Consider the following 25,673-nt stretch of genomic DNA (forward strand, 5'->3'; position numbering starts at 1 on the left):
GATTCTATAAATTGGAATCTTTGAGCCTTCCATCTACTCATTTCTTGAGAGGTTCATCAGGTTTTTCTTTCTTTTCTTTTCATCAAAATTTGCCATGCTTTATTCTTTCTCTTATGGATGTTTGGTTTACTGGGTTTTATCTTTACATGTCCACAAGTTTATCAATGCAAGAATTTTAAGAGAAACTCCCAAAATTTCTTCTTCAGCAATCTTATGAAATGGCCACCATCTTGCAGTTATATTCTTAGAGATGGATGCTTCTGGGAGGTCCACTGGAGCCAAATATGAGTGCTTGCTCTTTGGTATGTCACACTCTTCAACTTAATCTAGTTTTTTTATTGTTCCATGAAGAATAAAAGTTGCATTGCTTTGATGGTTGTCTCCCTCTTACTCAAAAATACAGATAGTGCATCAGGGGCGGAACGAGCATTTAGAGTTTAGGGAGGAGTAAAACTAAAAAATAAAAAATTTAGGGGTGGGTGCAAAATTCTAATTTTAAAAAAATTATAAGGGCATTTTTAAATTTTTTTTTGAGGAAACATGAAACTCCCATGTTGTTCCACCCCAATAGTGCATACTTCATGATTTAAATGTTGGAGAACATCAATCCTCAATGATTTGTGGGTACCAAACATGTTGTACAGATATGGATGATACTCTGTACCCCGTGAGCTCTGGTCTCAACTTGGCTTGCCGCAAGAACATAGAAGGTATGCCTAGCTATGAATAGTTATCATTGGGAGTAATGTTACACAAGTATATGATGATAGTGGAATTGAGCTTTTTCTTTTTTTTAATTGTAGAGTTCATGTTGCAACAATTGCATATGGAAGAAGCTCAAGTGCCAAGGATGTGCTTGGAATTGTACAAGGAATACGGGACAACAATGGCCGGCCTAAAGGTAACAGATTGAACGAAATTTTGTGTCAATTTAACTATTTTGGCATTGTTTACGGGCTTACAAATTATAGTCTTTTATTTCAGGCTCTGGGTTATGAATTTGATAATGATGAGTTCCATGCTTATGTCCATGGAAGATTGCCCTACGAAGTCCTTAAGCCCGATCCAGTTCTAAGGAACGTTCTACTTTCCATGCCACAGCGCAAAATAGTATGTCAAAATGGTTTTACAACTCTTTCACATAGATTTTCATGAAAAAAGATTCAACTTTATTGGTAATGCTAAGCTGTTTGTACTTGTATTTTAGATCTTCACTAATGCCGATGAAGCACACGCTGCTCAAGTTCTTGATAGGTTGGGTTTGGAAGATTGTTTTGAAGGTGTCATATGCTTTGAAACTCTTAACCCTACTCCCCTTGAGCTGGATGATTGCATGGATATGCCAGATGGAGATGCAATCCTTGCAGGAGATTCCCCAGAGGTCGATGCCGTTGGTTTAAGTTTCAGCTCCAAATCACGAGTCCTCTGCAAACCCTCTGTGGAAGCCATTGAAGCTGCCATTCAAATAGCAAATGTTGACCCGAAGAAAACAGTAAAAATTTTGGATAAATTATCGCAACTTGAAAGCTATTACTTGTTAAAACATTGTTTGGAATGAGTAACTGAGATTTTCTTTTCCTTTTTCAGATTTTCTTTGATGACAGTGTCCGAAACATTGCAAGTGGGAAAGCAGCCGGCCTCCATACTGTTCTTGTAAGTTCTGAGTTGCTTTGAATTGTAAAGACCTGCAAGTTTGCAACTTTACCTAACTTAATATAAAACCTAAAATTTGAAACAAAAGATGTTACATATCTAGGATGGAAGATGGTGCCTTGTGAGGAAAGAAAATATAGCAGATTCACATCAACACTGCATAACAGAATGAACCACTACTTTTTTCTATACTACCATAAGGATGTTAGAAGAAATAAAGTAAATTTTGTTCGTATTTGATGAATGTGAGAATATTGATAGCAGGTGGGGAGCTCAATACTGGTGCCTGGTGCAGACCATGCCTTGAGTAGCATCCACAATATCAAAGAAGCACTACCTGAAATATGGGAAGGTGAAGGAGAACAGATTGAACAAGTTATTCAGCCCAGTGCAGTTGAAACCTTTGTTCTTGCATAGGCTTCCCCTCAGCCAGACATTAAGCCAGCTTCTCATGCACAATCGTGAAATGAAGTGAATGCAGAATCCCTATGTTAAGCTTATTATATCACATCACCAAAAAAAAACAAAGAATACAAAAATCTTATCCAAGTTTGAACTGCCTATGAATTCATATAAGTGACACAAACTTGTTGACCACAATACATGCCAATTTTGTATTTGGATCCACCCGGACAATAATACATGCTCCTCTACCGCCAACTTATTGAAAATCGTCCAGATTTTCCTCAGCTAATACAAAGTATCTCACTTACAGGATTTTTCGCTAAATCATTTGCAAAGTAAAGTGATAATTAGGAAAAAGAAAGAAAGAAACCAAGGGGCGCAATGAATCAACAGATGAGTCGGCCATCTATTGGCAGCTCTCCACAATTGAAAATTTGATTCAGGCATCTATAGGCAGCTCTCCACAATTGACAATTCTGCATGGCACACGAGGAGTATCTGACCTGCTTGTCTCCTGGGATTCCAGTTTCCTCACAACATCCAATCCTTCAACAACATTTCCAAACACAACATGGCGATTGTCCAACCAGGGTGTCTACATAAAGCAAATTCACAACATTATCCATAAAGGCTTTGAGCCATAGAGAACCAACTTAACCAAACACAAAATTGGGGTAAAGCTATTTAAATTAACCAGTGAAACCAAGGTATTGGCTGATGTTACAAGATTCAAAAGGAGCAAGTACGTGGGCTAGATACAGTCATTGCTGAAAACATATGCTTACAAAAAAGACAGAGATCCTTCAACCTGAAATGAACACGGTTCTAAGATAATAGATAAAAATCAATGAAAGTTTCTGATCATTCTGCTCTCCTATTCATGTGTAATGTTCATTGATTTGAGGTCATCTGTTCAAGGTCTCTACTTCCGACATGTTGTATTTTGACAAGCAAGGATCATGCCTCCAGGCTTGCCTTGAGGCAGGGCTCAGAAATTATTGAGGAAGAACAATATCAACGATTAACCTTGACGACAGACTATGGTTAATATATATACATCACTAACCTGATATTTTTTATTTTTTATTGCTAAGTTATACACCCATTTGCTTACTCTTGATATAACACCTCACTCTCACATCGAGAAGATGAATAGCGTACATAAAGTGAATGATTTATAAAAGATACTTATGGATTTTAAATCCCACATTTCTTGCTTAATAGTTGAAATTGGATTTTATAAGCGATTCTAGAAAAACTCTAAGTTGACTAGTCATTTTATGGTGATTGCGTAGATGTGGTTAGCGTTTTTCCTGGGTCATTACAAATAGTATCAAAGCCACATAGTAACGCTAGCCATGTGGTACTAGAGCACTGTATAATGTGGCCCTAACGAGGATAGAGGATTAAGGGGAGAGATTTAACACTCCGATCCCACATTAGGAAAATGAATAGCCCACATATAGTGAGTGGTTTATGAAAGACACTTATGGGCTAAGTCCTACATTATGTACTTACTTGGTGAAACTGGGCCTTATTAAGTGGTTTTAGGAAAGCTCCAAATTGACTAATCCTTTTAGGATGATAGAGCAGAAGATTACCTTATCCCCTAAAAATAGGTGGAAGAGGTGCGATTTTAGTATATTTTGATTTGCAACTGGTTTCTTACTTATATTTGTGAAGAACCATGACACCACATTAACGCTTCCATAAGAATGCCCACTAGGGGGGAAAGAACATTTCTGGGTGTTAAAAAGACACATTTTGATATTCAAAGATTACTAATAGTAACATTTGCTAATACCGCATGGGAGATTAGATTGGCCAATATGGCTCTAAAAGTGAAAAGAATGCAATTTCAGAAATGCTATCAAATAGATTGAAAATGATTACAGCAGCTATCTCACCTTCACTGTGCAAATGAAAAATTGGCTGCCATTGGTATCAGGACCAGCGTTGGCCATGCTCAAAACTCCAGGCCCAACATGCTTCACTGCAAATTAGTGCCGGAATATCAGTGCCATACTTGCCGTTCATTCAAATACCTCCTAGAAAACTGAACTAACATTTTTTTTATTATGCTCCTCATTATTAAAGCGTAATACTCTCATTGAGGCATAGTAAGACATACGGGTAAAGTTCTCATCTTCAAATCTAGAACCATAGATGCTGATTCCTCCAGTTCCCTGCAGCCAATGAACACCACAATTCTTGGCTTAGTGTTAACGCACCTAGCTTTCTGGTCCACACAGAGAGAGAGAGAGAGAGAGTGAGAGAGAGAGAGAGAGGGAGAAAAAACTAACATCTCCTTCTGTGAAGTCCCCTCCCTGGATCATGAAATCTTTAATAATACGGTGAAAGGAACATCCTTTGAAACCATAACCTTTCTCTCCTGCATTAAGAATATTACGATTTCATCTTTAAAGCGAACCATAACACAACAACAACAAAAAAGTTCTTAATGCCTCTAAAGAATTACGACTAGTGTGAACAAAGCTTACCTGTGCACAAGGCTCGGAAATTCTCAACTGTTCTAGGAACGACGTCTCCAAAGAGACCAATTACAATCCTACCCGCAGGTTCAAGCCCGATTTCTACATCAAAGAAGCATTTGGTTGTCACTTTGGCTTGCAGCTCAAGATCCTAAAATAACATAACCAGTATAAGATAATGAAACCAACATATTCATCAGAATCAGGATAGCTACAAGGATTACAGGAACTATTCCATGACATATAACAAACAATGTAACGATGCTACAAATAGAAAGTAATAATGATGCAAATTTTCAGCGGCAAACATGTAATTGTGTCAGTATCATGAGATTTATGGTTTCTATTGATGGGAAATCTGTCTTCCATTGTTTAAGTCAGGGTATAGAAATTTTCATTAAGAATTACCAAAAGCACAGCGATTAAATGAGAACATTTACATTTGCCATTGAGTTGCACACCATTCTCCGGTACTTGATTGAAGGTGCTCTAGAAAGTTTAATAACTGAAAAACTTGAGGCATAGCGTGATCTCGATGTCAGTGCTCTTGCTGGACAGCTTAAATTTGGAACTTGGGAGTAGTCTGAACCCAAACTTGTGGAGCCCCACATAACATGCGGCACACGCACATTAGACACGCTTTGGCTATGACTACCCTGAAAAGGTAAACATAGTGATTAGTAGCTATAAATAACAGTTGTGTTGGAATTTTATTAGAATAATAAAATAAATAAAAAAACAGTTGTGTTGGAACTGTTGGTTGGCAATCCAGGCATGTGAAAAGCAACCCAGTTGCGCATTATAATGGAATTTATCATGAAAAATTGAACAAACATGTTGCGGACATGTATGTGTATCAACAATTTTTACAACAAAATGCCGAGATTAATTGGTTGCTTCTACGAACCAACCCAAAAACGAATCGGACTTGGGATTAAGTTGACTGGTTTTGATTAATAATAAGGGTGTGAGAGCATTGAGATTGGAAGAAAGAAAGTAGAAAATAGAACCTGGAAAAGAGAAGGGAGAGTGCTGCGGCAATACGCCACTTGCATTGGGACTGCAGAGGCCATAAGGCTGTTGACAATTGAGATTAGTTACAGCAGGAAATGCTTCAAAAGACTTGTCTCAGCTCTCTCAACTGCAGAGAATAGGGCTTTGGATAGGAGACAGTACCTTGACCAATTTGTTGAGAAAACGCACCGGTTTGGATTCAAGAGAAGAGCATGAAACGCGAAAGCCACGGTTTTGGCCCTTTTGGGGAAGAAGCTTTGGTTGGCAAAAAGGGTGAGATGGAGAAGAAGAAGAAGAAGAGTAGAGGGGAAGAAGAAGAGCCAGTGCTCAGCAAAAGCTTATCTTTTTTAAGAGAACGGTGCCTTTTTTGGTACCAAGATTTAAGTAATTATATATAGCTCAATATTTATTACTCTGAAAACAATAGAAAGGGTTTTTGCCCTTCTGCGGATTGGAATCAAAACGGTGCGTTTGCTAAAAAAGAAAAGATAAAAGCATTATGTTTAAACCCTAACAAAACCCACCCTGGGCCACCCGTTTACTTGCGGATTCACAGAGACACAGAGAGAGAGAGAGAGAGGAGATGAGTCTAATGAAAACGAACCCGAGCCGTCCGATCTCCGCCGGGCATTGGCTGATCACCATCAGACGGCTGTGCACGGCGGTGGCCGAGACGGCGACCAAGAGCAGACCGAAACGACTGTACTGGAGGCTATCGGCTTTGGGGGCCACCGAAGGGAGCGTGTCAGAGACGTTAGACAAGTACGTCGAGGAGGGAAATCTCGTACGCAAGCCCATTCGCTGCATCAAGGAGCTCCGCAAGTACGGCAAGTTCCAGCATGCCCTTGAGGTTTCCAACTCTTCCCATATCTATCCCCATTATCAAATATTTAGTGCCTAGTTAATCGACATTTTTTGAATTATAGAACTTGATTTTTTATATCTAAGACTCAACTTTTACTAGTGATACAAAGTTATATAAAAATTGTGTCAAGTTAAAAACTGAAATTAAAAAAATAGACCAAAATTAAAACATAAGTCCGTGGGAAGTTGGGTCTTAGATAAGGCTCAGTTGAGCCTCTATCATATCTCGCATCTATCGTATCTCTTATTTTAAACGTGTTTTCTTTTAATGAAATGTGTGAGCCATTAAGGATTGAGAAATATTAAATGTTCTTTTAGTGTTCTCTTGGTGTCATCCCAACTATGATGTAATTTTTAAAATCACTAATAGATTAAAGTCAATAATAATAATCTCAAATTCAATGGTAATTTTAAAAGCTACATCACAGTTGAAAGGACATCAGAAGAACACTAAAAAAATACCCAGCATTGCCCTTAAGGATTTATCGCTTGTAGGTCCAATAAAATTCTTAGGTGTAAGAAATTTTGTTAAAAATGGATTTTTTTTTTTATATATTTTTTATTACTTTCGAGTATAGTGTCGTTGAATTGTTGATATTGTATATGATGATAAGTTATGATATAAGAAGGACTAGAGTCCTCCCAAATGTGATGTGGTTTTTAAAATCACCATTGAATTTGAGATGGATATAAATTTTCTCCAAATCAACTTGATGAAATTTCTTCCAAACAATTGTCATTCAACATCTTCGAATTTCTCAAAAATTAATTTTTAGGTTCCTATTAACATCTTTGTCATCTCTCACGATGGGTGTTTATTAGTCTTTTTATTATTATTATTATTACTTTAATGCAGATAATGGACTGGATGGAGAAAAAGAAAATCAACTACACCTCCACCGACCATGCTTTACGTTTAGATCTTATATCTAAAACAAAGGGGATTCTTGCGGCTGAGGAATATTTCAATATTCTTCCGCCAACAGCAAAGGGCCGATTGGCTTATGATGCTCTGCTCAACTGCTATTGCAAGGAGCTGATGGAAGACAAGGCTTTAGCTCTGTTTAAGAAGATGGGTGAGTTGAACTTTCTATCATCTGATTTTGCTTTTAACAATCTTATGTCTCTATGTATGAGATTGAACCAGCCGGAGAAAGTGCCTCTGCTAGTACAAGAAATGAAACGGAGGAGCATCCCACTGGGCACATTTACTTACAATATATGGATGAATAGTTATGCATCTTTAAATGATATGGAGGGGGTGGAAAGAGTCATGAGGGAAGATGAAAGCAAATGTGATTGGACGAAATATAGTAACTTGGCTGCGATTTATGTCAAGGCTCACCTTTTTGAGAAAGCCGAGTCAGTTCTTAAAAAGCTAGAGGAAGTGATGATACCTCCAAAGCGTGAGGCTTACCATTTTATGATTAACTTGTATGCCAGTACTAATAACTTAGACGAGGTCAATCGGGTATGGAATTCCCTGAAGTCGAATTTCCCGACAGTCAACAATACGAGCTATCTTGCTATGCTTCAGGCTCTTCGCAGACTAAAAGGCGGCGGCGTTGATGACTTGATAAAATGTTATAAGGAATGGGAGTCTAGTTGCTCCAGTTACGACGTAAGGCTAGCAAATGTTGCTATAAGCGTCTACCTAAGCCAGGACATGTTCAAAGAAGCCTCATTGGTCTTTGACACTGCCATTAAAAGGTGTAGAGGACCTTTCTTTGCAGCTCGGGAATCTTTCATGGTTTACTTCTTGAAGACCCATCAATTGGATTTGGCTCTTAGTCATCTGGAGGCAGCTGTTTCCGAAGTCAAGGACAATAAATGGCGTCCAACCCCAGAGACAAGAACTGTATTTTTAAAGTATTTTGAAGCAGAAAAAGACGTTGATGGTGCTGAGAAGTTTTGCAGTGTTCTAAAGACTTTTGACTGTCTCACTTCCAATATCTACCATTTGTTGCTTAAGACTTACATAGCTGCTGGCAAGTCGGCTCCTAAGATGCGTCAGCGATTGAAGGAAGATCATATTGAAATAAGCAGTGACTTGGAGAAATTGCTTGAAAGGGTTTGCCCTAATTAGATGCGGTATTTGCATTTAGGGGACTTTTCTAGTGTCGAAAATAATATCCCGCCAGAATTTTAGTTGTCGAACCGGAACCAAAACGACTTACTACGTGGTTGTTTGGTTTTGATTTGTTTTCCAGTGACTTCATTCGGAAAAGCTTGCGTAGAAGAAATCATGGGGGATCTTATACGCAAAGGACATCATCAATGTGATCAGTTTCGGTTCCAGTTCCTCCCGTAGTTGTTTAATAACATTTTTTCCTTTTTGTTTTTTCTTTTTAAAATAAAAAACATTAGCAAACAATTTAAAACACAACACTCTTAAAACTATTTTTATTTTTATATCACATCAGAATAGTTTTTTTTTTTTTTTTTTAAACCAAGTAGAGATATTTAGAACACAAAAATTGCAAATAGAAAAGGGTAACATCATCTTTGATTTCATACATTTCCAACCAAAGCAGCACAACACCTTCATCTTTAACTAAATTGAGAGAGAGAGAGAGAGAGAGAGAGAGAGATTATGCTCGCACTGGATACATCATTGTAAAATCACAGATACCGACTCTAATCTCATCAACCCATGTGAAAATTACATCCAATTTCCAATACAAAATAAAAGTGTATATAAAGCCCGAGCTTTTCATTATCTGCCATGAATATGCAACAAAAACAAAACTGGGAGAAGCATCATGAGATGAAAGTTCCAAGAATCGCACTTGGGATTAAGTTGACTGGTTTTGATTAATAATAAGGGTGTGAGAGCATTGAGATTGGATTCTGGAAGAAGGAAAGTAGAAAAAACTAAAAAGAACCTGGAAAAGAGAAGGGAGAGTGCTGCGGCGGCAATACACCACTTGCATTGGGACTGCAGAGGCCATAAGGCTGTTGACAGTTGAGATTAATTACAGCAGGAAATGCTTCAAAACACTTGTCCCAGCTCTCTCAACTGCAGAATAGCGCTTTGGATACGAGACAGTAAGGGAAAAACCAATTTGTTGAGAAAACGCACCGGTTTGGATTCAAGAGATGAGCATGAAACGCGAAAGCCACGGTTTTGGGGAAGAAGCTTTGGTTGGTAAAAAGGGTGAGATGGAGGCCTTTTTAAAATCGCATAGGCGTTTGGTAAAACATATTAAGAAATATTTTTTTTTATCAATTGAGTGTTTAGATAACATTAGTATATAATTGCAGTTTCATGGCTAAATAGGTAAATATTGCGCCAAATATTGTTTTAAGCGAAATCATGATTTTGATTTAAATTTGCACTTTTTCAAATAAGTACTTATTAGTCAGCTTATAAAAATCGCGAATCTTTTCACAATTTTAAAATTTGTGTTTTTTAAAATCGTAATCTTAAACACTCTAAAATTGTAATTTAATTTTAAAATACAAATTATTTTTTTAAAATCGCATTCACAAACGGACCGGAGAAGAAGAGCCGTGCTCACTGCTCACTTGCTCAGCAAGAGCTTATCTTTTGCCGTTAACAGAACGGTGCGTTTGGTTCCGGGATTTATTAGTAATTATATATAGCTCAGTATTTATTACTCTGAAAACAATAGCACGGGATTTTGCCCTTCTGCGGATTGGGATCAAAACGGTGCGTTTTGCTGAAAAAGAAAATATAAAGCGTTATGTTTAAACCCTACAAAACCCAGCCAGTTACTTGCGCATTCAGAAAGAGAGAGAGATGAGTCTAACGAGAACAAACCCGAGCCGTCCGATCTCCGCCGGCCATTGGCTGAGAACGATCAGATGGCTCTGCACGGCAGTGGCCGAGACGTCGACCAAGAGAAAACGGGAACTACTGTACCGGAGGCTATCGGCTCTGGGGGCCACCGGAGGGAGCGTGTCAGAGACGTTAGACAAGTACGTCGCGGAAAGAAATCTCGTACCCAAGCCCATTCACTGCATCAAGGAGCTACGCAAGTACGGCAGGTTCCAGCATGCCCTTGAGGTTTCCAACTCTTCCCATTGAGCAGATTTATCGCTTTTAGGTCCAATAAAATTCTTATGTGGAAAATGTTTTGTTAAAAAGGGATTTTGCTTAGAGTGTGGCCTCACGGAGTTGTTTGCACCCAAGGAAATTCAGACCTTCCACTTGTTGGTTATACCACCAAAGTTCCAGGGCTTTCACCACTTGGGCCGATCCCTTGGGATTTTATGCCGAATGTTATAGAAGGAGTTATTTATATTTTGAGGAACCAGAATCACTCTCTAATGTAGTGAGAAAATATTTTTTGATGACATGAAACCCGACTAAGGTAGTCCCCTTCGGGCACACTCATGGGGAGTAAACCACAGATACACCAATCCACCCGCAAGAATCGTATATCAGGTAATTCAGGAGAACTCTTATCGAACCCAGGATGTAGAAAATATTACTTACCAAAGACCTTTAATTAGAAAACGGAAGTTCAGTTAGAAGTTTACTGCTGAGGTGAACTTGTGGAATCAAGTAGTTTGGAAAGGGCTCTTTGCTTATCCTTAACCTCTGCATTAGTGCGAAATGGCTAATGTGAAGCCCTCTACATTAGCAGATAAAACGTAGTTTTTATTGGTACTTCAAATTGATGTCTATGCTTTGCATGATGACTGAATATCGTGTATTATTGCAATTTTTTTCAGATGAAACTAATGACTTCTTTTGCATTTTGGTTTTTCCTATGGATTTGCTTAATCGTTATTTCGAATAACAAATTGAGCACAATGGGTGTTTATTAGTCTTATTTTATTTTATTTTTTTATTACTTTAATGCAGATAATGGACTGGATGGAGAAGAAGAAAATCAACTACAGCTCCACCGACCATGCTTTACGTTTAGATCTTATATCTAAAACAAAGGGGATTCTTGCGGCTGAGGAATATTTCAATATTCTTCCGCCAACTGCAAAGGACCGATTGACTTATGGAGCTATGCTGAACTGCTATTGCAAGGAAGTGATGGAAGACAAGGCGTTAGCTCTGTTTAAGAAGATGGCTGAGTTGAACTTTTTATCATCTGAGTTGGCTTTTAACAATCTTATGTCTCTATATATGAGATTGAACCAGCCGGAGAAAGTGCCTCCGCTAGTACAAGAAATGAAACGGAGGAGCATCCCACCGAGCACATTTACTTACAATATATGGATGAATAGTTATGCATCTTTAAATGATATCGAGGGGGTAGAAAGAGTCATGAGGGAAGATGAAAGCAAATGTGATTGGACGAAATATAGTAATTTGGCTGCGATCTATGTCAAGGCTCGCCTTTTTGAAAAAGCTGAGTCGGCTCTTAAAAAGCTAGAGGAAGTGATGAAACCCCCAAAGCGCGAGGCTTACCATTATATGATTAGCTTGTATGCCGGTATTAATAATCTAGACGAGGTCAATCGCGTATGGAATTCCCTGAAGTCGACTTTCCCCAAAGTCAACAATATGAGCTATCTTGCTATGCTTCAGGCTCTTCGCAGACTAAAAGGCGGGGGCGTTGATGGCTTGACAAAATGTTATAAGGAATGGGAGTCTAGTTGCTCCAGTTACGACATAAGGTTGGCAAATGTTGCTATAAGCGTCTACCTAAGCCAGGACATGTTCAAAGAAGCCTCATTGGTCTTTGACACTGCCATTAAAAGGTGTAGAGGACCTTTCTTTGCAGCTCGGGAATCTTTCATGGTTTACTTATTGATGACCCATCAGTTGGATTTGGCACTTAGTGTAACATCTCGTATCTCATATAGCGGAAAAACTGTAATTATCAATACAAAAAAAATACTTTTCTCCATACATGAATACCCAAGGCTATGTCGTACAAGGCATTTATACAAATCTATCCGACAGTCTAAACTCTCGACAAAACTTAACCAACTTGGAATCTCTGTACATCTCAATATGAATCTCTTAATCACAACTGCATAATTACCTTGATTTTCCATTCCTGCAAATACTACAAAAACTGTGAAGTAGTGAGTCAATTGATTTCCGATAATATAAATCATTGTTGAATCATATATAGCAAAATGTTAGACAAGTTATAAAACCACAAAAATTCGTATTATTGGATATCAATATCATACTCAGTAAGTAAAAATACTTACAGTGGATTACATGAATGGATCATCAAAGGTAATTACTTGAAACCCGTTCTGCTGCAGTTAGTCCATACCCATAACAATCCCTTCACTGACTTTCTCTCTCTCTCTCTCTCGCCTAAACTCTCTTTCTTCCTCTTCAGCTCTCTGTCTTAAATTTCCCATCTCACTCTCGGTTTCTCTTGTGTTCTTTCTTTCTTGTAGCGCTTGGTCTCGCCCTTTCTTTCTCTGTTCTGAGTAAACACTCTTAGAAAGAAGAAAGACCGAGTAAAAAGCGGAAGAAGGAAGAATATATGCAAGAGATGGGAGAGGAGATGAGTTGTGAAAATTGTGAAGGAGAAGAGCTCTATTTATAGGAGAAAATCAAATACTATTTCACCAACCCTATACTATTTCACCAACCCTATACTATTCCACCAACCCTACACTATTCCACCAACCCTATACTATTTCACCAACCCTACACTATTCCACCAACCCTACACTATTCCACCAACCCTATACTATTTCATCAACCATATACTATTCTACCTTCTTATTCTACCATCCTTATACCTACCATATACTATCTTATTATATCACCAATTATTACAATCATACTCCAAATTATACCAATCAATCATCAATTATCATATCTCTCAAATCTCCCAATAAAATAATCAATATAAAATCATCATCATGATATAATAACCTCAAATCAATATTCATTCCAATAATATTCATAAGATCTAATAAGTTCCTCAAGAATAAATATTATTACCTAATATCATCAATAAATATCTCAACCTCAAAGTAAATGTCATTACCTAATATGAACATTAATAGCATCAAATTAATATCTCTAAAATAAGACTTTAAAAATCTGGGGTGCTACAATCTTCCCTCCTTATTAGAATTTCGTCCTCGAAATTAAAGCCCATAAATTACCACCTATCTCCAAATTGAGCAACCCAAATTAAAAACAAATCACACTTGAACCATAACTTACTCAAGTTACTATAAAAAAATTTTAAATTCAATCTGTTCATAAATAAATATCATAACATATTCCATACCCAGGCGATGTGAGACTCTACAAGCACTCTTCTTGGGCACCAGTGTCACCGTTGGCAATCCTCAGGGAATTTCTTCATTCTTGGCCCTTAACTTTTGGCCCTTATACATTTCATTGTGTCTTAACTGACACCATTATAATATAACCCACTTTTGGCATCACCAACGTGTGTCCACTAGCGACCCTCATAGGCTTGTGCAAACTCCCACCATCTCAGGCTGGGTAATGTTTTGATACCATTTGTAACATCCCAATATTTCTAGCCCAGTTTCACCTAGTAACTAGGCAATGTGAGACTTAGCACCCATGACTATCTCTATAAACTACCCACTCAATGTGGGCTTCTTCTCATCTTCCCAATATGGGACCGGGGTGTTACAAACTCCCCCTCTTAAAATGTCATGCAGTGCTTCAATACCACATGACCTGGCGTTACTAGGTGGCTCTGATACCATTATTGTAACATCTCGTATCTCATATAGCGGAAAAACTGTAATTATCAATACAAAAAAAATACTTTTCTCCATACATGAATACCCAAGGCTATGTCGTACAAGGCATTTATACAAATCTATCCGACAGTCTAAACTCTCGACAAAACTTAACCAACTTGGAATCTCTGTACATCTCAATATGAATCTCTTAATCACAACTGCATAATTACCTTGATTTTCCATTCCTGCAAATACTACAAAAACTGTGAAGTAGTGAGTCAATTGATTTCCGATAATATAAATCATTGTTGAATCATATATAGCAAAATGTTAGACAAGTTATAAAACCACAAAAATTCGTATTATTGGATATCAATATCATACTCAGTAAGTAAAAATACTTACAGTGGATTACATGAATGGATCATCAAAGGTAATTACTTGAAACCCGTTCTGCTGCAGTTAGTCCATACCCATAACAATCCATTCACTGACTTTCTCTCTCTCTCTCTCTCGCCTAAACTCTCTTTCTTCCTCTTCAGCTCTCTGTCTTAAATTTCCCATCTCACTCTCGGTTTCTCTTGTGTTCTTTCTTTCTTGTAGCGCTTGGTCTCGCCCTTTCTTTCTCTGTTCTGAGTAAACACTCTTAGAAAGAAGAAAGACCGAGTAAAAAGCGGAAGAAGGAAGAATATATGCAAGAGATGGGAGAGGAGATGAGTTGTGAAAATTGTGAAGGAGAAGAGCTCTATTTATAGGAGAAAATCAAATACTATTTCACCAACCCTATACTATTTCACCAACCCTATACTATTCCACCAACCCTACACTATTCCACCAACCCTATACTATTTCACCAACCCTACACTATTCCACCAACCCTACACTATTCCACCAACCCTATACTATTTCATCAACCATATACTATTCTACCTTCTTATTCTACCATCCTTATACCTACCATATACTATCTTATTATATCACCAATTATTACAATCATACTCCAAATTATACCAATCAATCATCAATTATCATATCTCTCAAATCTCCCAATAAAATAATCAATATAAAATCATCATCATGATATAATAACCTCAAATCAATATTCATTCCAATAATATTCATAAGATCTAATAAGTTCCTCAAGAATAAATATTATTACCTAATATCATCAATAAATATCTCAACCTCAAAGTAAATGTCATTACCTAATATGAACATTAATAGCATCAAATTAATATCTCTAAAATAAGACTTTAAAAATCTGGGGTGCTACACTTAGTCATATGGAGGCAGCTATTTCCGAAGTCAAGGACAATAAATGGCGTCCAACCCCAGCGACAGCAACTGCATTTTTAAAGTATTTTGAAGCACATAAAGACGTTGATGGTGCTGAGAAGTTTTGCAGTGTTCTAAAGACTTTTGACTGTCTCACTTCCAATATCTACCATTTGTTGCTTAAGACTTACATAGCTGCTGGCAAGTCGGCTCCTAAGATGCGTCAGAGATTGAAGGAAGATCATATTGAAATAAGCAGTGACTTAGAGAAATTGCTTGAAAGGGTTTGCCCTAATTAGATGTGCTATTTGCATTTAGGGGACTTTTCTGGTGTCCAAAAAAGTGCTTGTAGAGATAGAGGTTCTATTTGTTAACGTGCATTTTGAAGGGAATTTCTTGATTTTGATTTTTTTGAAGCCTAGACATTGGAAACATGCTTTTATGGCTGGGAAAAACCAATATCCCACCCGAATTTCAATCGTCGAACCGGAACCAAAACAGCATACTGCATGGTGGTTTTGTTTTGATTTTTTTTTCCAGTGACTTCATTTGGAAAAGCTTGTGCAAAAGAAATCATGGGATCTTATACGCAAATGCCAACATCAATGTGTCTCTAAATGAACATGTGATCAGTTCCTCTTGTAGTTGTTTAGTAACACTTTTTCCTTTTGTTTTTTCTTTTTAAAACAAAAACATTAACAAACAATTCAAAACATTTAAAACTATTTTATTTTTATATAACAGCAGAATACTTTATTTTTTAAAAAAACCTTTAAATCGAATTAACAAGCAGAACCAATTTCTACCTGAGATACTTAGAAACACAAAAATTGCAAATAGAAAAGAGTAACATCATCTTTGATTTCATACATTTCCAACCAAAGCTGCACAACACCTTCATCTTTGGATAAATCATTGTATAAATCACAGATTCCTACCCTAACCTCATCAACCCATGTGAAAATTACATCCAATTTCCAATACAAAATAAGAAGTGTATATAAAGCCTTAGAACCATGTTACGTGGGAAGAATCAATAAGCTTTTCATTATCTCCCATAAATATGCAACAGAAACAAAACTGGGAGAAGTATCATGAGATGAAAGTTCCAAGGTGCACTATAGTGCCCGTGAACATAGTTATCTGGAGAGAAAGAAGCAGACTAAAATGCTCTTAACGGCACGGCCTTGATGATCTCGATATTAGCTTTAGGTTGATAGTTTCACCAATTTGTTGAGAAAACGCACCGGTTTGGATTCAAGGGAAGAGCATGAAACGCGAAAGCCAAGGTTTTGGGGAAGAAGCTTTGCTTGGCAAAAAGGGTGAGATGGAGAAGAAGAAGAAGAAGAGGAGAGGGGAAGAAGAAGAGCCAGTACTGCTCAGTGCTCAGAAAAATGCTTATCTTTTGCCGTTAACAGAACGGTGCGTTTGGTACCAAGATTTAAGTAATTATATATACCTCAATATTTATTACTTTGAAAACAATAGCAATGGATTTTGCCCTTCTGCTGATTGGCATCAAAACGGTGCGTTTTGGTGAAAAAGAACAGATAAAGCGTTATGTTTAAACCCTAACAAAACCCACCCAGTTACTTCCGGATACAGAGAGAGAGAGAGAGAGAGAGAGATGAGTCTAACGAGAACGAACCCGAGCCGTCCGATCTCCGGCGGGCATTGGCTCACCACAATCAGACGGCTCTGCACGGCAGTGGCCGAGACGGCGACCAAGGGAAATTGGGATCGACTGTACCGGAGGCTATCGGCTCTGGGGGCCACCGGAGGGAGCGTGTCAGAGACGTTAGACAAGTACATCGTGGAGGGAAATCTCGTACGCAAGCCCATTCGCTGCATCAAGGAGCTCCGCAAGTACGGCAGGTTCCAGCATGCCCTTGAGGTTTCCAACTCTTCCCATTTCTATCCCCATTATCAAATATTTGTTAATCCACATTTTTTTAATTATAGAACTTGATTTTTTTTTTTGTTATTAATTCTAAACGTGTTTTCTTTTAATGGAATGTGTGAGCCATTAAGGATTTATCGCTTATAGGTCCAATAAAATTCTTAGGTGTAATAATTTTTGTTAAAAAGGGATTTTGCTTAGAGTGTGGCCTCAAGGAGTTGTTTGCACCATTCGGACCTTACACTTGATGGTTATGCCGCCAAAGTTCCAGGGCTTTCACCACTTGGGACAACCCCTTGGCCCTTGGGGTTTTATGCCGAATATATACATATATATTTTAAATAATAACCAGTCTTATTAAAAGCGTAAGGCGTTCCAAAGTTATATGCCGAATGTTATAGGAGTTATTTATATTTTGAGGAACCAGAATCACTCTCTAATGTAGTGAGAAAATATTTTTTGATGACATGAAACCTGACCGAGGCAGGCCCTTCAGACACACTCCTGGGAGAGTAAACCCCAGATGCACCAATCCACCCGCAAGAATCGTATATCAGGTAATTTGGGAGAACTCTTATCGAACCCAGGATGTAGAAAAGATTACTTACCAAAGACCTTTAATTAGAAAATGGAAGTTCAATTTGAAGTTTACTGGTGAGGTGAACTTGTGGAATCAAGTAGTTTGGAAAGGGCTCTTTGCTTATCCTTAACCTCTGCATTAGTGCGAAAGGGCTAAGGATAAGCCATCTACATTAGCAGAAAAAACGTAGTTTTTATTGGTACTTCAAATTGATTCCTATGCTTTTCATGGTGACTGAACATCGTGTATTATTGCAATTTTTTCAGATGAAACTAAAAGAATTCTTTTGCGTTTTGGCTTTTCCTATGGATTTGCTTAATTGTTATTTCGAATAACAAGTTGAGCACAATGGGTGTTTATTAATCTTTTTTTTTTTTTGTTACTTTAATGCAGATAATGGACTGGATGGAGAAGAAGAAAGTCAACTACAGCTCCACCGACCATGCTTTACGTTTAGATCTTATATCTAAAACAAAGGGGATTCTTGCGGCTGAGGAATATTTCAATATTCTTCCGCCAACTGCAAAGGACCGATTGACTTATGGAGCTCTGCTGAACTGCTATTGCAAGGAAGTGATGGAAGACAAGGCATTAGCTCTGTTTAAGAAGATGGGTGAGTTGAACTTTCTATCATCTGATTTGGCTTTTAACAATCTTATGTCTCTATATATGAGATTGAACCAGCCAGAGAAAGTGCCTCCGCTAGTACAAGAAATGAAACGGAGGAGCATCCCACCGAGCACATTTACTTATAATATATGGATGAATAGTTATGCATCTTTAAATGATATCGAGGGGGTAGAAAGAGTCATGAGGGAAGATGAAAGCAAATGTGATTGGACAAAATATAGTAATTTGGCTGCGATCTATGTCAAGGCTCGCCTTTATGAGAAAGCTGAGTCGGCTCTTAAAAAGCTAGAGGAAGTGATGAAACCCCCAAAGCGTGAGGCTTACCATTATATGATTAGCTTGTATGCTGGTACTAATAATCTAAACGAGGTCAATCGGGTATGGAATTCCCTGAAGTCGACTTTCCCGAAAGTCAACAATATGAGCTATCTTGTTATGCTTCAGGCTTTTCGCAGACTAAAAGGCGGCGGTGTTGATGGCTTGACAAAATGTTATAAGGAATGGGAGTCTAGTTGCTCCAGTTACGACATGAGGTTAGCAAATGTTGCTATAAGCGTCTACCTAAGCCAAGACATGTTCAAAGATGCCTCATTGGTCTTTGACACTGCCATTAAAAGGTGTAGGGGACCTTTCTTTGCAGCTCGGGAATCTTTCATGGTTTACTTATTGATGACCCATCAGTTGGATTTGGCACTTAGTCATCTGGAGGCAGTTGTTTCCGAAGTCAAGGACAGTAAATGGCGTCCAACCCCAGCGACAGCAACTGCATTTTTAAAGTATTTTGAAGCAGAAAAAGACATTGATGGTGCTGAGAAGTTTTGCAGTGTTCTAAAGACTTTTGATTGTCTCACTTCTAATATCTACCATTTGTTGCTTAAGACTTATATAGCTGCTGGCAAGTCGGCTCCTAAGATGCGTCAAAGATTGAAGGAAGATCATATTGAAATAAGCAGTGACTTAGAAAAATTGCTTGAAAGGGTTTGCCCTAATTAGATGTGCTATTTGCATTTGGGGACTTTTCTGGTGTCCAAGAAAGTGCTTCTAGAGATGGAGGTTCTATTTGTTAGCGTGCATTTTGAAGGGAATTTCTTGCTTTTGATTTTTTTTAGCCTAGACATTGGAAACATGTTTTCACGGCTGGGAAAAACCAATATCCCACCCAAATTTCAGTCGTCGAACTGGAATCAAAACGGCATGCTGCATGGTTATTTTGTTTTGATTTGTTTTCCTTGCGCAAAAGAAATCATGGGATCTTATACGCAAAGGCAAGCATCAATTTGTCCCTATGTGAACATGTAATCAGTTCCAGTTCCTCCCGTAATTGTTTAATAACACTTTTTCTTTTTGTTTTTTTCTTTTTAAAACAAAAACATTAACAAATAATTCAAAATACAAAATACTTAAAACTATTTTTATTTTTATATCGCATCAAATTCCCCTTTTTTTAAATCTCTAAATAGAATTAACAATCAGAGCCAATTTCTACTTGAGATATTTAGAAACACAAAAATTGCAAATAGAAAAGAGTAACATCATCTTTGATTTCATACATTTCCAACCAAAGCTGCACAACACCTTCATCTTTGGATACATCATTGTATAAATCACAGATTCCTACCCTAACCTCATCAACCCATGTGAAAATTACATCCAATTTCCAATACAAAATATAAGTGTATATAAAGCCTTGGAACCACGTTACGTAGAAAGAATCAATAAGCTTTTCATTATCTGCCATAAATATGCAACAAAAACAAAACTGAGAGAAGTATCATGGTCTTAATCCTTCACTGCAACCCCGAGATGACAGTTCCAAGGTGCACTATAGTGCCTGTGAACATAGTTATCTGGAGAGAAAGAAGCAGAGACTAAAATGCTCTTAATTGAGAATGGCACGGCCTTCAGATTTTCTGCTTCAGACTCACCTTGATGATCCCGATATTAGCTTTAGGTTGATAGTTTTCATCTGTATCCACCTCCTCAATTTCCTGGTAACAACATCGTATGACAAGCAATCAACATCTACCACAATTGTGACTGTAAACACTGTAGCTCTCAACAGATATAAGTAGACTTAAAAATTAGATAGCTTGGTTGATCTTTATAGCAACTCTTAAGGAACTTCAGCATTATCAACATGTAAAATGCCATTGATGTTAAATGGCACTCATCCATGTTACTTTGATTACATAGCCCAGATGGTGCTAGTGTACTAGCTGAAAGGCCAGTCGCTAACAGGGCATCTCGATTATGTGCTATATATACTAAAGCAACAGAATATGATCTTAATTCATGTCTGGAAGAAATCTAGATTAGAAGTGCTAATTGCTAGTATGTAACTAACTACAGCCAAAAACCAGACACATCATCACAATTAGAAGAAACCGAAGTTGTTTGGCACCTGAACAACTTCCTCTCCCTTGATGACCCGCCCAAATACAATAAGCTTCTCGCTTAAATCCGGGATTGGTGCAGTTGTGATGAAAAGCTCAAATCCTCTGTCATTGCGTTTACCCTTGGAAGTTCCAAGCATAAATGCCTCATGTTTCATACTGCTTATACATTACAAATTTCACATATCAGAAGAGACCAACAAACTATATAGTAACAAACTATTAAATCTCATTTCAAAAATAGCAATCAACCTTGTGTCAAGATGATTGTAATGCTTTCCTCTTAAAGTCCAATCTTCTGCAGCTCCTACCTTTTTATTATCCCCTGCTTGAATCACAAAGTGTTTTATAACACGGTTAAAAGGCATCCCCTTGAAGTGGCCCTTTTGACTGCAAAACCAATTTCATTCCGATTCAGTAAAAATTATCATTAAAAGCATGTATCATGCCTCAGCAAACTTCTGAAGGTGGTAGCATTGAGTGGACATGTGCAACAAGCAACAAGCAACAAGCACAACCAAGATTAAACACTTTCTGTGTAGCAAGATGTTATTCAAGTTGACAAATTATCCACTTAGAATTTGACATGAAAAATGATTAATAAACGAACTTAACAATTACGGGTAGTAAATGATCTTAGATGTTTAATAATGCATCCATGCCTGGACCATATGTGTATCCAATTCATAGTTAATCCGTTCCACTAACACAGCTTTCAATCACCATGTGCATGATTCCAGTGAACTGTTTATTATGGAACTTCTAGTAACTTTTTAGCGTTCTGTAATAGTTATATTCCTTTCCTCTCTGTGTGCCAAAAGTCCCACCCAAAAAAATGAGAAACAAAGAAGAGAACCCCACAACCATATAATAGCCATGATCGTAACAAAATTGCTGCCTACTCCAAGGATCTCAAGCAAAAGTGTAATGTCTGACCAATCAGCTAGTTAATGGAACAAATAGAAACTGGTCAAAGGGGTAAAAAGGATATTTACACAAAGTAGAAATGAAGAATGTAGCAAGGCAACCCAATGCAATCTTTTGCAGATAAAAATGAACAACCTTTTCAAGGTTTTTATTATTGAAAACTGAGTCAATAACATGTTTTTTTGTTGGGATAAGTCAAGAGTTAGTGTAAAAGTGAAATGCAAAATCTTGCTCATAATGTACATTTTACCGACTAAACAATTTTCTATAAGTTTGCTGGGATAAACAAAGCTAATTGAATTACCATACAATGGAGAATTTGCTTTGCGCCATTAAGAGACAAAAGGGGGAAAAAGAAGGATATTCAGAATGCGTGCACTATCAGGTACATGACCAGCTTCTTTTTTTTCCTTCCGAATGATCACAAAGTACAGACAAAAGTGGTCAATGAATACTTCAAATACTCACCATAGGTCAATGAATTCGTCAACAACCTCAGGAGAACTTTCCTTGTAAAGTTCCACTGTTATATCACCTTTTGCGGTATTCAAAACCTATTGAAAAAGAAAAAGAAAAAAAAGAAAAAGAAAAAAAGAAGGGATAATAATGTCAGTAGATGATTTATTCAAAATACTATGAAAAATCATTGACTTTGTGACAAAGCAATGGCTCCTTGTCAGAGCTCATATTTAAGATTTGAAACATATCAAATGGAAAACTACAGAGACTGAATGGAGAAACCTACAGCATATCCAGGGACATCAGATTTCTTTGAATCCACAAAAGCATCCTCATCCTAAGCACATTAAAGAATAGACTCAGTAAAAGACGCATTATCATTCTGAATAAGTGAGCTCTAACTTAGCAGTGAAATTCTATAATATAGACATACAAACACATCTGGCACTTTATACAACAACAATGTGGCCAACGGCATTTCTAATCCACAATAGCTAGAAGTAAATAATAATAATAATAATAATAATAATAATAATAAACCTACAAAACTAAAAAACCCATTATAGAACAAGTATTACGATCTGCCAATAAGACTATACCTTAGAAACTGATGAGCGACTCTCTGTTTGAAGTCTTGACCTAAACACAGGTTAGCAAGTAAAGTTATTAGCCAACAAATAAAAGTCTTAAGTAGTTCCAATTCTTTATGTTATACCACTGAAAGAGAAACTTCTGTATCATTTGTTAAAGTCCCAACTTGTTCTGGACTTAATAACTGTAAACATGGAATTTAAATATATAATCTTTTTTTTGATAAGTAAATTTAAATATATAATCTATATTCAAAAGCTATTGAAATCACACTATCGTGAATAATCCAAAAATTAAGTGAAACATTCCAGCATGTCCAACTAAAACTTTAAAGCAACAACTAACTAGTGTGATGCATAAAGATTTAAGCATTATCAAGACCAGAAAGATTACATTCATTTCATTCTATTTAACCATATTGTTAAACCAACATGCCGTGGGAAAGTTCCTCGTTCAATCAATTTGGCCGGTCCATATCTTAAACTTCTGCTTTCTTTCATCATGCATATATGAGCACAAATTGTTCACATGTGTTTGTGTGTGTGTGTAATATGTGTATATATATATACAACATATACATACATATATAATGTCAAAAAGTTCCATATATTCCTACAGATTCCAAATTGTTCCTCTATATCATTTTCTAAGAATGAATCCCACTTTGTCAAGATAAATATTTATACACGATCACAAATAAAAAACTTCACAAACCTTTGAGACCAATGTCTGTATGTAGTAAACACGAAAAACACAATCAACACAACAATCAAATTGCACAGTATGATAGTGGTGACACTTATTCGATTCGGCCCCTTCTTCTTTTTGCTTTGCTGTAGCAGAGCTTGAGGTTTGATCCTCGCCATTTACTGTCAAGTTGCAGCTCCAAAGTGCAACCAATTCCAACAACTTTTGCAAACCCTATAAGTTAAAATTGAAATCATAACATTTACAAAACCCATCAAACAGAAATTCAACCAATGACAAGATTAAGCATGATTTGCATATCAAAAAGCTTGTGTCCATGAACAACATTATAGACCAGAACATTTCAAGGCCAACTTTGCTTTCAACTAGATTGGAATTTCAGTTCCTAAAGTTTAAAGGCTTACTTGTATCCACTCTGGATAGATCAGTATCCTCTAGAGGTGTTAAATGCTGAGGGCACAAAATCTGAACCAATTAATTAAAAACAATGGTTGAGATTTTGAAAACTCCATCCTGAACTGTTCTGGAACATGTTTTCGAGAATTCGAAACCGATGGAACTCCGTGTTTGTTCGTGTACAGCATATAAATAGGCAGCTTCTAACTATTTGGATATGAGAGTCAAAGCCTCTAGAGGATAAAAATTCCCAATTCCCCACACAACCAAACGCAGACCAACCGGTAAAGAATTTCCAAATCAAGAACCACCTGTAGCTCTATAAAAAGCAAAGTTGCCCAACTTGAATCAAACTCGAACTTCGTATAAATCCAATCACACAATTCAACAAATTCTATACTAGTTTTAAACTAAGATCTTACAATTCATACAAGTCAAACCTAAACCACGCGACTTTTTAAACGAATACATTGATATCAGTCAATAACTAAAAGAAACCCTAGGAGAGGAAATTTTCTCAGGAAGATCAACGCGGAGAATCACGAGAAAGTGAGGGAAAATCTTTTGCGAAGTTTCTGAGTCTGGAATTTTATTTTTATTTTTTTTGTTTTTTGATCAATCTGAGTCTGGAAATGAATGTGAGAAGAAAGTTACCTTCGTGGACGCGAATCTCTCTCGGCTAGTCCGCACTTCAGGATCTTCGCGGTTCGGATTCGATCTGTTCGTTTACCACTTCACCAAATGGAGAACCGTCGTCGTTTTGCCTCTCTAAAATGCCCCATGGCCGCTTCACACTTTCAGCGGCGAATACTAAAATTAGTGGTAATAAATTTAGTTACGGACAAGTTATTAGGGCGCTCTGTTCAGCTACTGACACGATAATATCGACCTAATAGGTTGAAAGAATTTTGAAACTTGCCTCATATTGTCTTTTAAGGCGATTTTCTACGTAACTTTTTAATATCTACGAATAGAAAAATAATAAGGGTTTGGCTCCGTCCAATTTCAGTTAAAATTGGACGGTTGGGATTAAACATTCATCTCATAACATAATATAAACAACATGGTTCCAATACCAAGCCCAAAATAGACCTAGTTTAGAGCACTATTTGCAGCCTCACCAAAATTATTTTTTGGTTATTTTGGTGATCTAATTTGGTGAAAACACCTTAACATTTTCATTTTCAGTCTCTCTAATTTGACCCAAAAAATAAAAAATAAAAATAGTGAGCGAATAATACTCACTATTAATAGTGAGTACTATTTATTCATCAAATGAATAAAAAAAGTGAAATAGTTAAAAAAAAATAAACAAATATTTGAAGAAAAAAAATATTTAAGTGAAATAATGAAAGTAAATTGTTAAAATAGTGAAACTATTGGAGATGTTCTAAAAAAGTGAATAGTTAAAATAGAGAAAAGTATACTTTTAGTTATGTTGGTGAGTAAAATTTGGTGAGGCTGCTAATAATGCTCTTAAAAAGTCTTGGTAGATCACCATTGGAAAAATCTCAACAATATCAATAATATCCTTACAATTTATTTATTTATTTTTTAAAATCCTTAGGAAGACAGAGGAGCTCACAATTAGTTCATTTTTATGCTTAAGAGTAATGCAAAATACCACACTAATATTTTATTTTTATTTAATTATGTTGATGTGCGTTAAAAAAAATAAAATCAAATGACTATTAAACCTTACCACAGTAGCATAATAAAAATGGAAGAAAGTGTGGTGTATACAGCATTGCTCT

At 36.9% G+C, this 25,673-nt stretch overlaps 6 protein-coding genes across 12 annotated transcripts; 4 read left to right on the forward strand and 2 right to left on the reverse strand.

Annotated features, from left to right (window-relative positions):
- Positions 1-229: 229 nt before the first annotated feature.
- Positions 230-2,093, forward strand: LOC132170517 (Haloacid dehalogenase-like hydrolase (HAD) superfamily protein). 4 transcript variants are annotated; one of them, XM_088517079.1, is made up of 8 exons: positions 250-302; positions 645-710; positions 804-901; positions 985-1,110; positions 1,208-1,331; positions 1,371-1,492; positions 1,588-1,653; positions 1,918-2,093. In XM_088517079.1, exons 1-8 carry the CDS (start codon positions 251-253, stop codon positions 2,068-2,070), a joined length of 807 nt encoding a protein of 268 aa, XP_088373205.1. In that variant the 5' UTR covers position 250; the 3' UTR covers positions 2,071-2,093. The 4 variants fall into 4 exon arrangements, with proteins under 4 accessions (XP_059437504.1, XP_088373205.1, XP_088373206.1 ...); XM_088517080.1 differs by having other exon boundaries at positions 1,208-1,320; positions 1,408-1,492; XM_059581521.2 differs by having other exon boundaries at positions 230-302; positions 1,208-1,492.
- A 91-nt stretch (positions 2,094-2,184) lies between these two features.
- On the reverse strand, positions 2,185-5,928 carry LOC132170518 (peptidyl-prolyl cis-trans isomerase A1). 2 transcript variants are annotated; one of them, XM_059581523.2, is made up of 8 exons: positions 5,727-5,928; positions 5,561-5,627; positions 4,991-5,206; positions 4,560-4,701; positions 4,362-4,450; positions 4,190-4,244; positions 3,966-4,051; positions 2,185-2,653 (listed from the first exon to the last, which is right to left on the reverse strand). In XM_059581523.2, the coding sequence occupies exons 2-8, from the start codon at positions 5,621-5,623 to the stop codon at positions 2,498-2,500; spliced, it is 807 nt and encodes a 268-aa protein (XP_059437506.1). In that variant the 5' UTR covers positions 5,624-5,627; positions 5,727-5,928; the 3' UTR covers positions 2,185-2,497. The 2 variants fall into 2 exon arrangements, with proteins under 2 accessions (XP_059437506.1, XP_059437505.1); XM_059581522.2 differs by having other exon boundaries at positions 5,561-5,928.
- A 207-nt stretch (positions 5,929-6,135) lies between these two features.
- LOC132169167 (pentatricopeptide repeat-containing protein At1g02370, mitochondrial-like) lies at positions 6,136-8,514 on the forward strand. Its single transcript, XM_059580245.2, has 2 exons — positions 6,136-6,414; positions 7,285-8,514. Exons 1-2 carry the CDS (start codon positions 6,148-6,150, stop codon positions 8,512-8,514), a joined length of 1,497 nt encoding a protein of 498 aa, XP_059436228.2. The 5' UTR covers positions 6,136-6,147.
- A 1,660-nt stretch (positions 8,515-10,174) lies between these two features.
- Positions 10,175-15,806, forward strand: LOC132172921 (pentatricopeptide repeat-containing protein At1g02370, mitochondrial-like). Its single transcript, XM_059584480.2, has 3 exons — positions 10,175-10,458; positions 11,263-12,190; positions 15,333-15,806. Exons 1-3 carry the CDS (start codon positions 10,192-10,194, stop codon positions 15,632-15,634), a joined length of 1,497 nt encoding a protein of 498 aa, XP_059440463.2. The 5' UTR covers positions 10,175-10,191; the 3' UTR covers positions 15,635-15,806.
- Positions 15,807-16,939: 1,133 nt separating this feature from the next.
- LOC132172714 (pentatricopeptide repeat-containing protein At1g02370, mitochondrial-like) lies at positions 16,940-19,753 on the forward strand. Its single transcript, XM_059584271.2, has 2 exons — positions 16,940-17,229; positions 18,209-19,753. Exons 1-2 carry the CDS (start codon positions 16,963-16,965, stop codon positions 19,436-19,438), a joined length of 1,497 nt encoding a protein of 498 aa, XP_059440254.1. The 5' UTR covers positions 16,940-16,962; the 3' UTR covers positions 19,439-19,753.
- A 202-nt stretch (positions 19,754-19,955) lies between these two features.
- LOC132172027 (Cyclophilin-like peptidyl-prolyl cis-trans isomerase family protein) lies at positions 19,956-24,670 on the reverse strand. 3 transcript variants are annotated; one of them, XM_059583450.2, is made up of 9 exons: positions 24,574-24,658; positions 23,928-24,238; positions 23,530-23,736; positions 22,824-22,863; positions 22,511-22,561; positions 22,234-22,319; positions 21,091-21,228; positions 20,847-21,000; positions 19,956-20,433 (listed from the first exon to the last, which is right to left on the reverse strand). In XM_059583450.2, exons 3-9 carry the CDS (start codon positions 23,679-23,681, stop codon positions 20,347-20,349), a joined length of 708 nt encoding a protein of 235 aa, XP_059439433.1. In that variant the 5' UTR covers positions 23,682-23,736; positions 23,928-24,238; positions 24,574-24,658; the 3' UTR covers positions 19,956-20,346. The 3 variants fall into 3 exon arrangements, with proteins under 3 accessions (XP_059439433.1, XP_059439434.1, XP_059439432.1); XM_059583451.1 differs by lacking the exon at positions 23,928-24,238 and having other exon boundaries at positions 20,847-20,997; positions 24,574-24,670; XM_059583449.1 differs by lacking the exon at positions 23,928-24,238 and having other exon boundaries at positions 24,574-24,670.
- Between the last annotated feature and the right edge of the window lie 1,003 nt (positions 24,671-25,673).

The sequence above is a fragment of the Corylus avellana genome, chromosome 1, assembly GCF_965113065.1.
Source record: "Corylus avellana chromosome 1, dhCorAvel1.hap1.2, whole genome shotgun sequence".
NCBI classification, from domain to species: domain Eukaryota; kingdom Viridiplantae; phylum Streptophyta; class Magnoliopsida; order Fagales; family Betulaceae; genus Corylus; species Corylus avellana.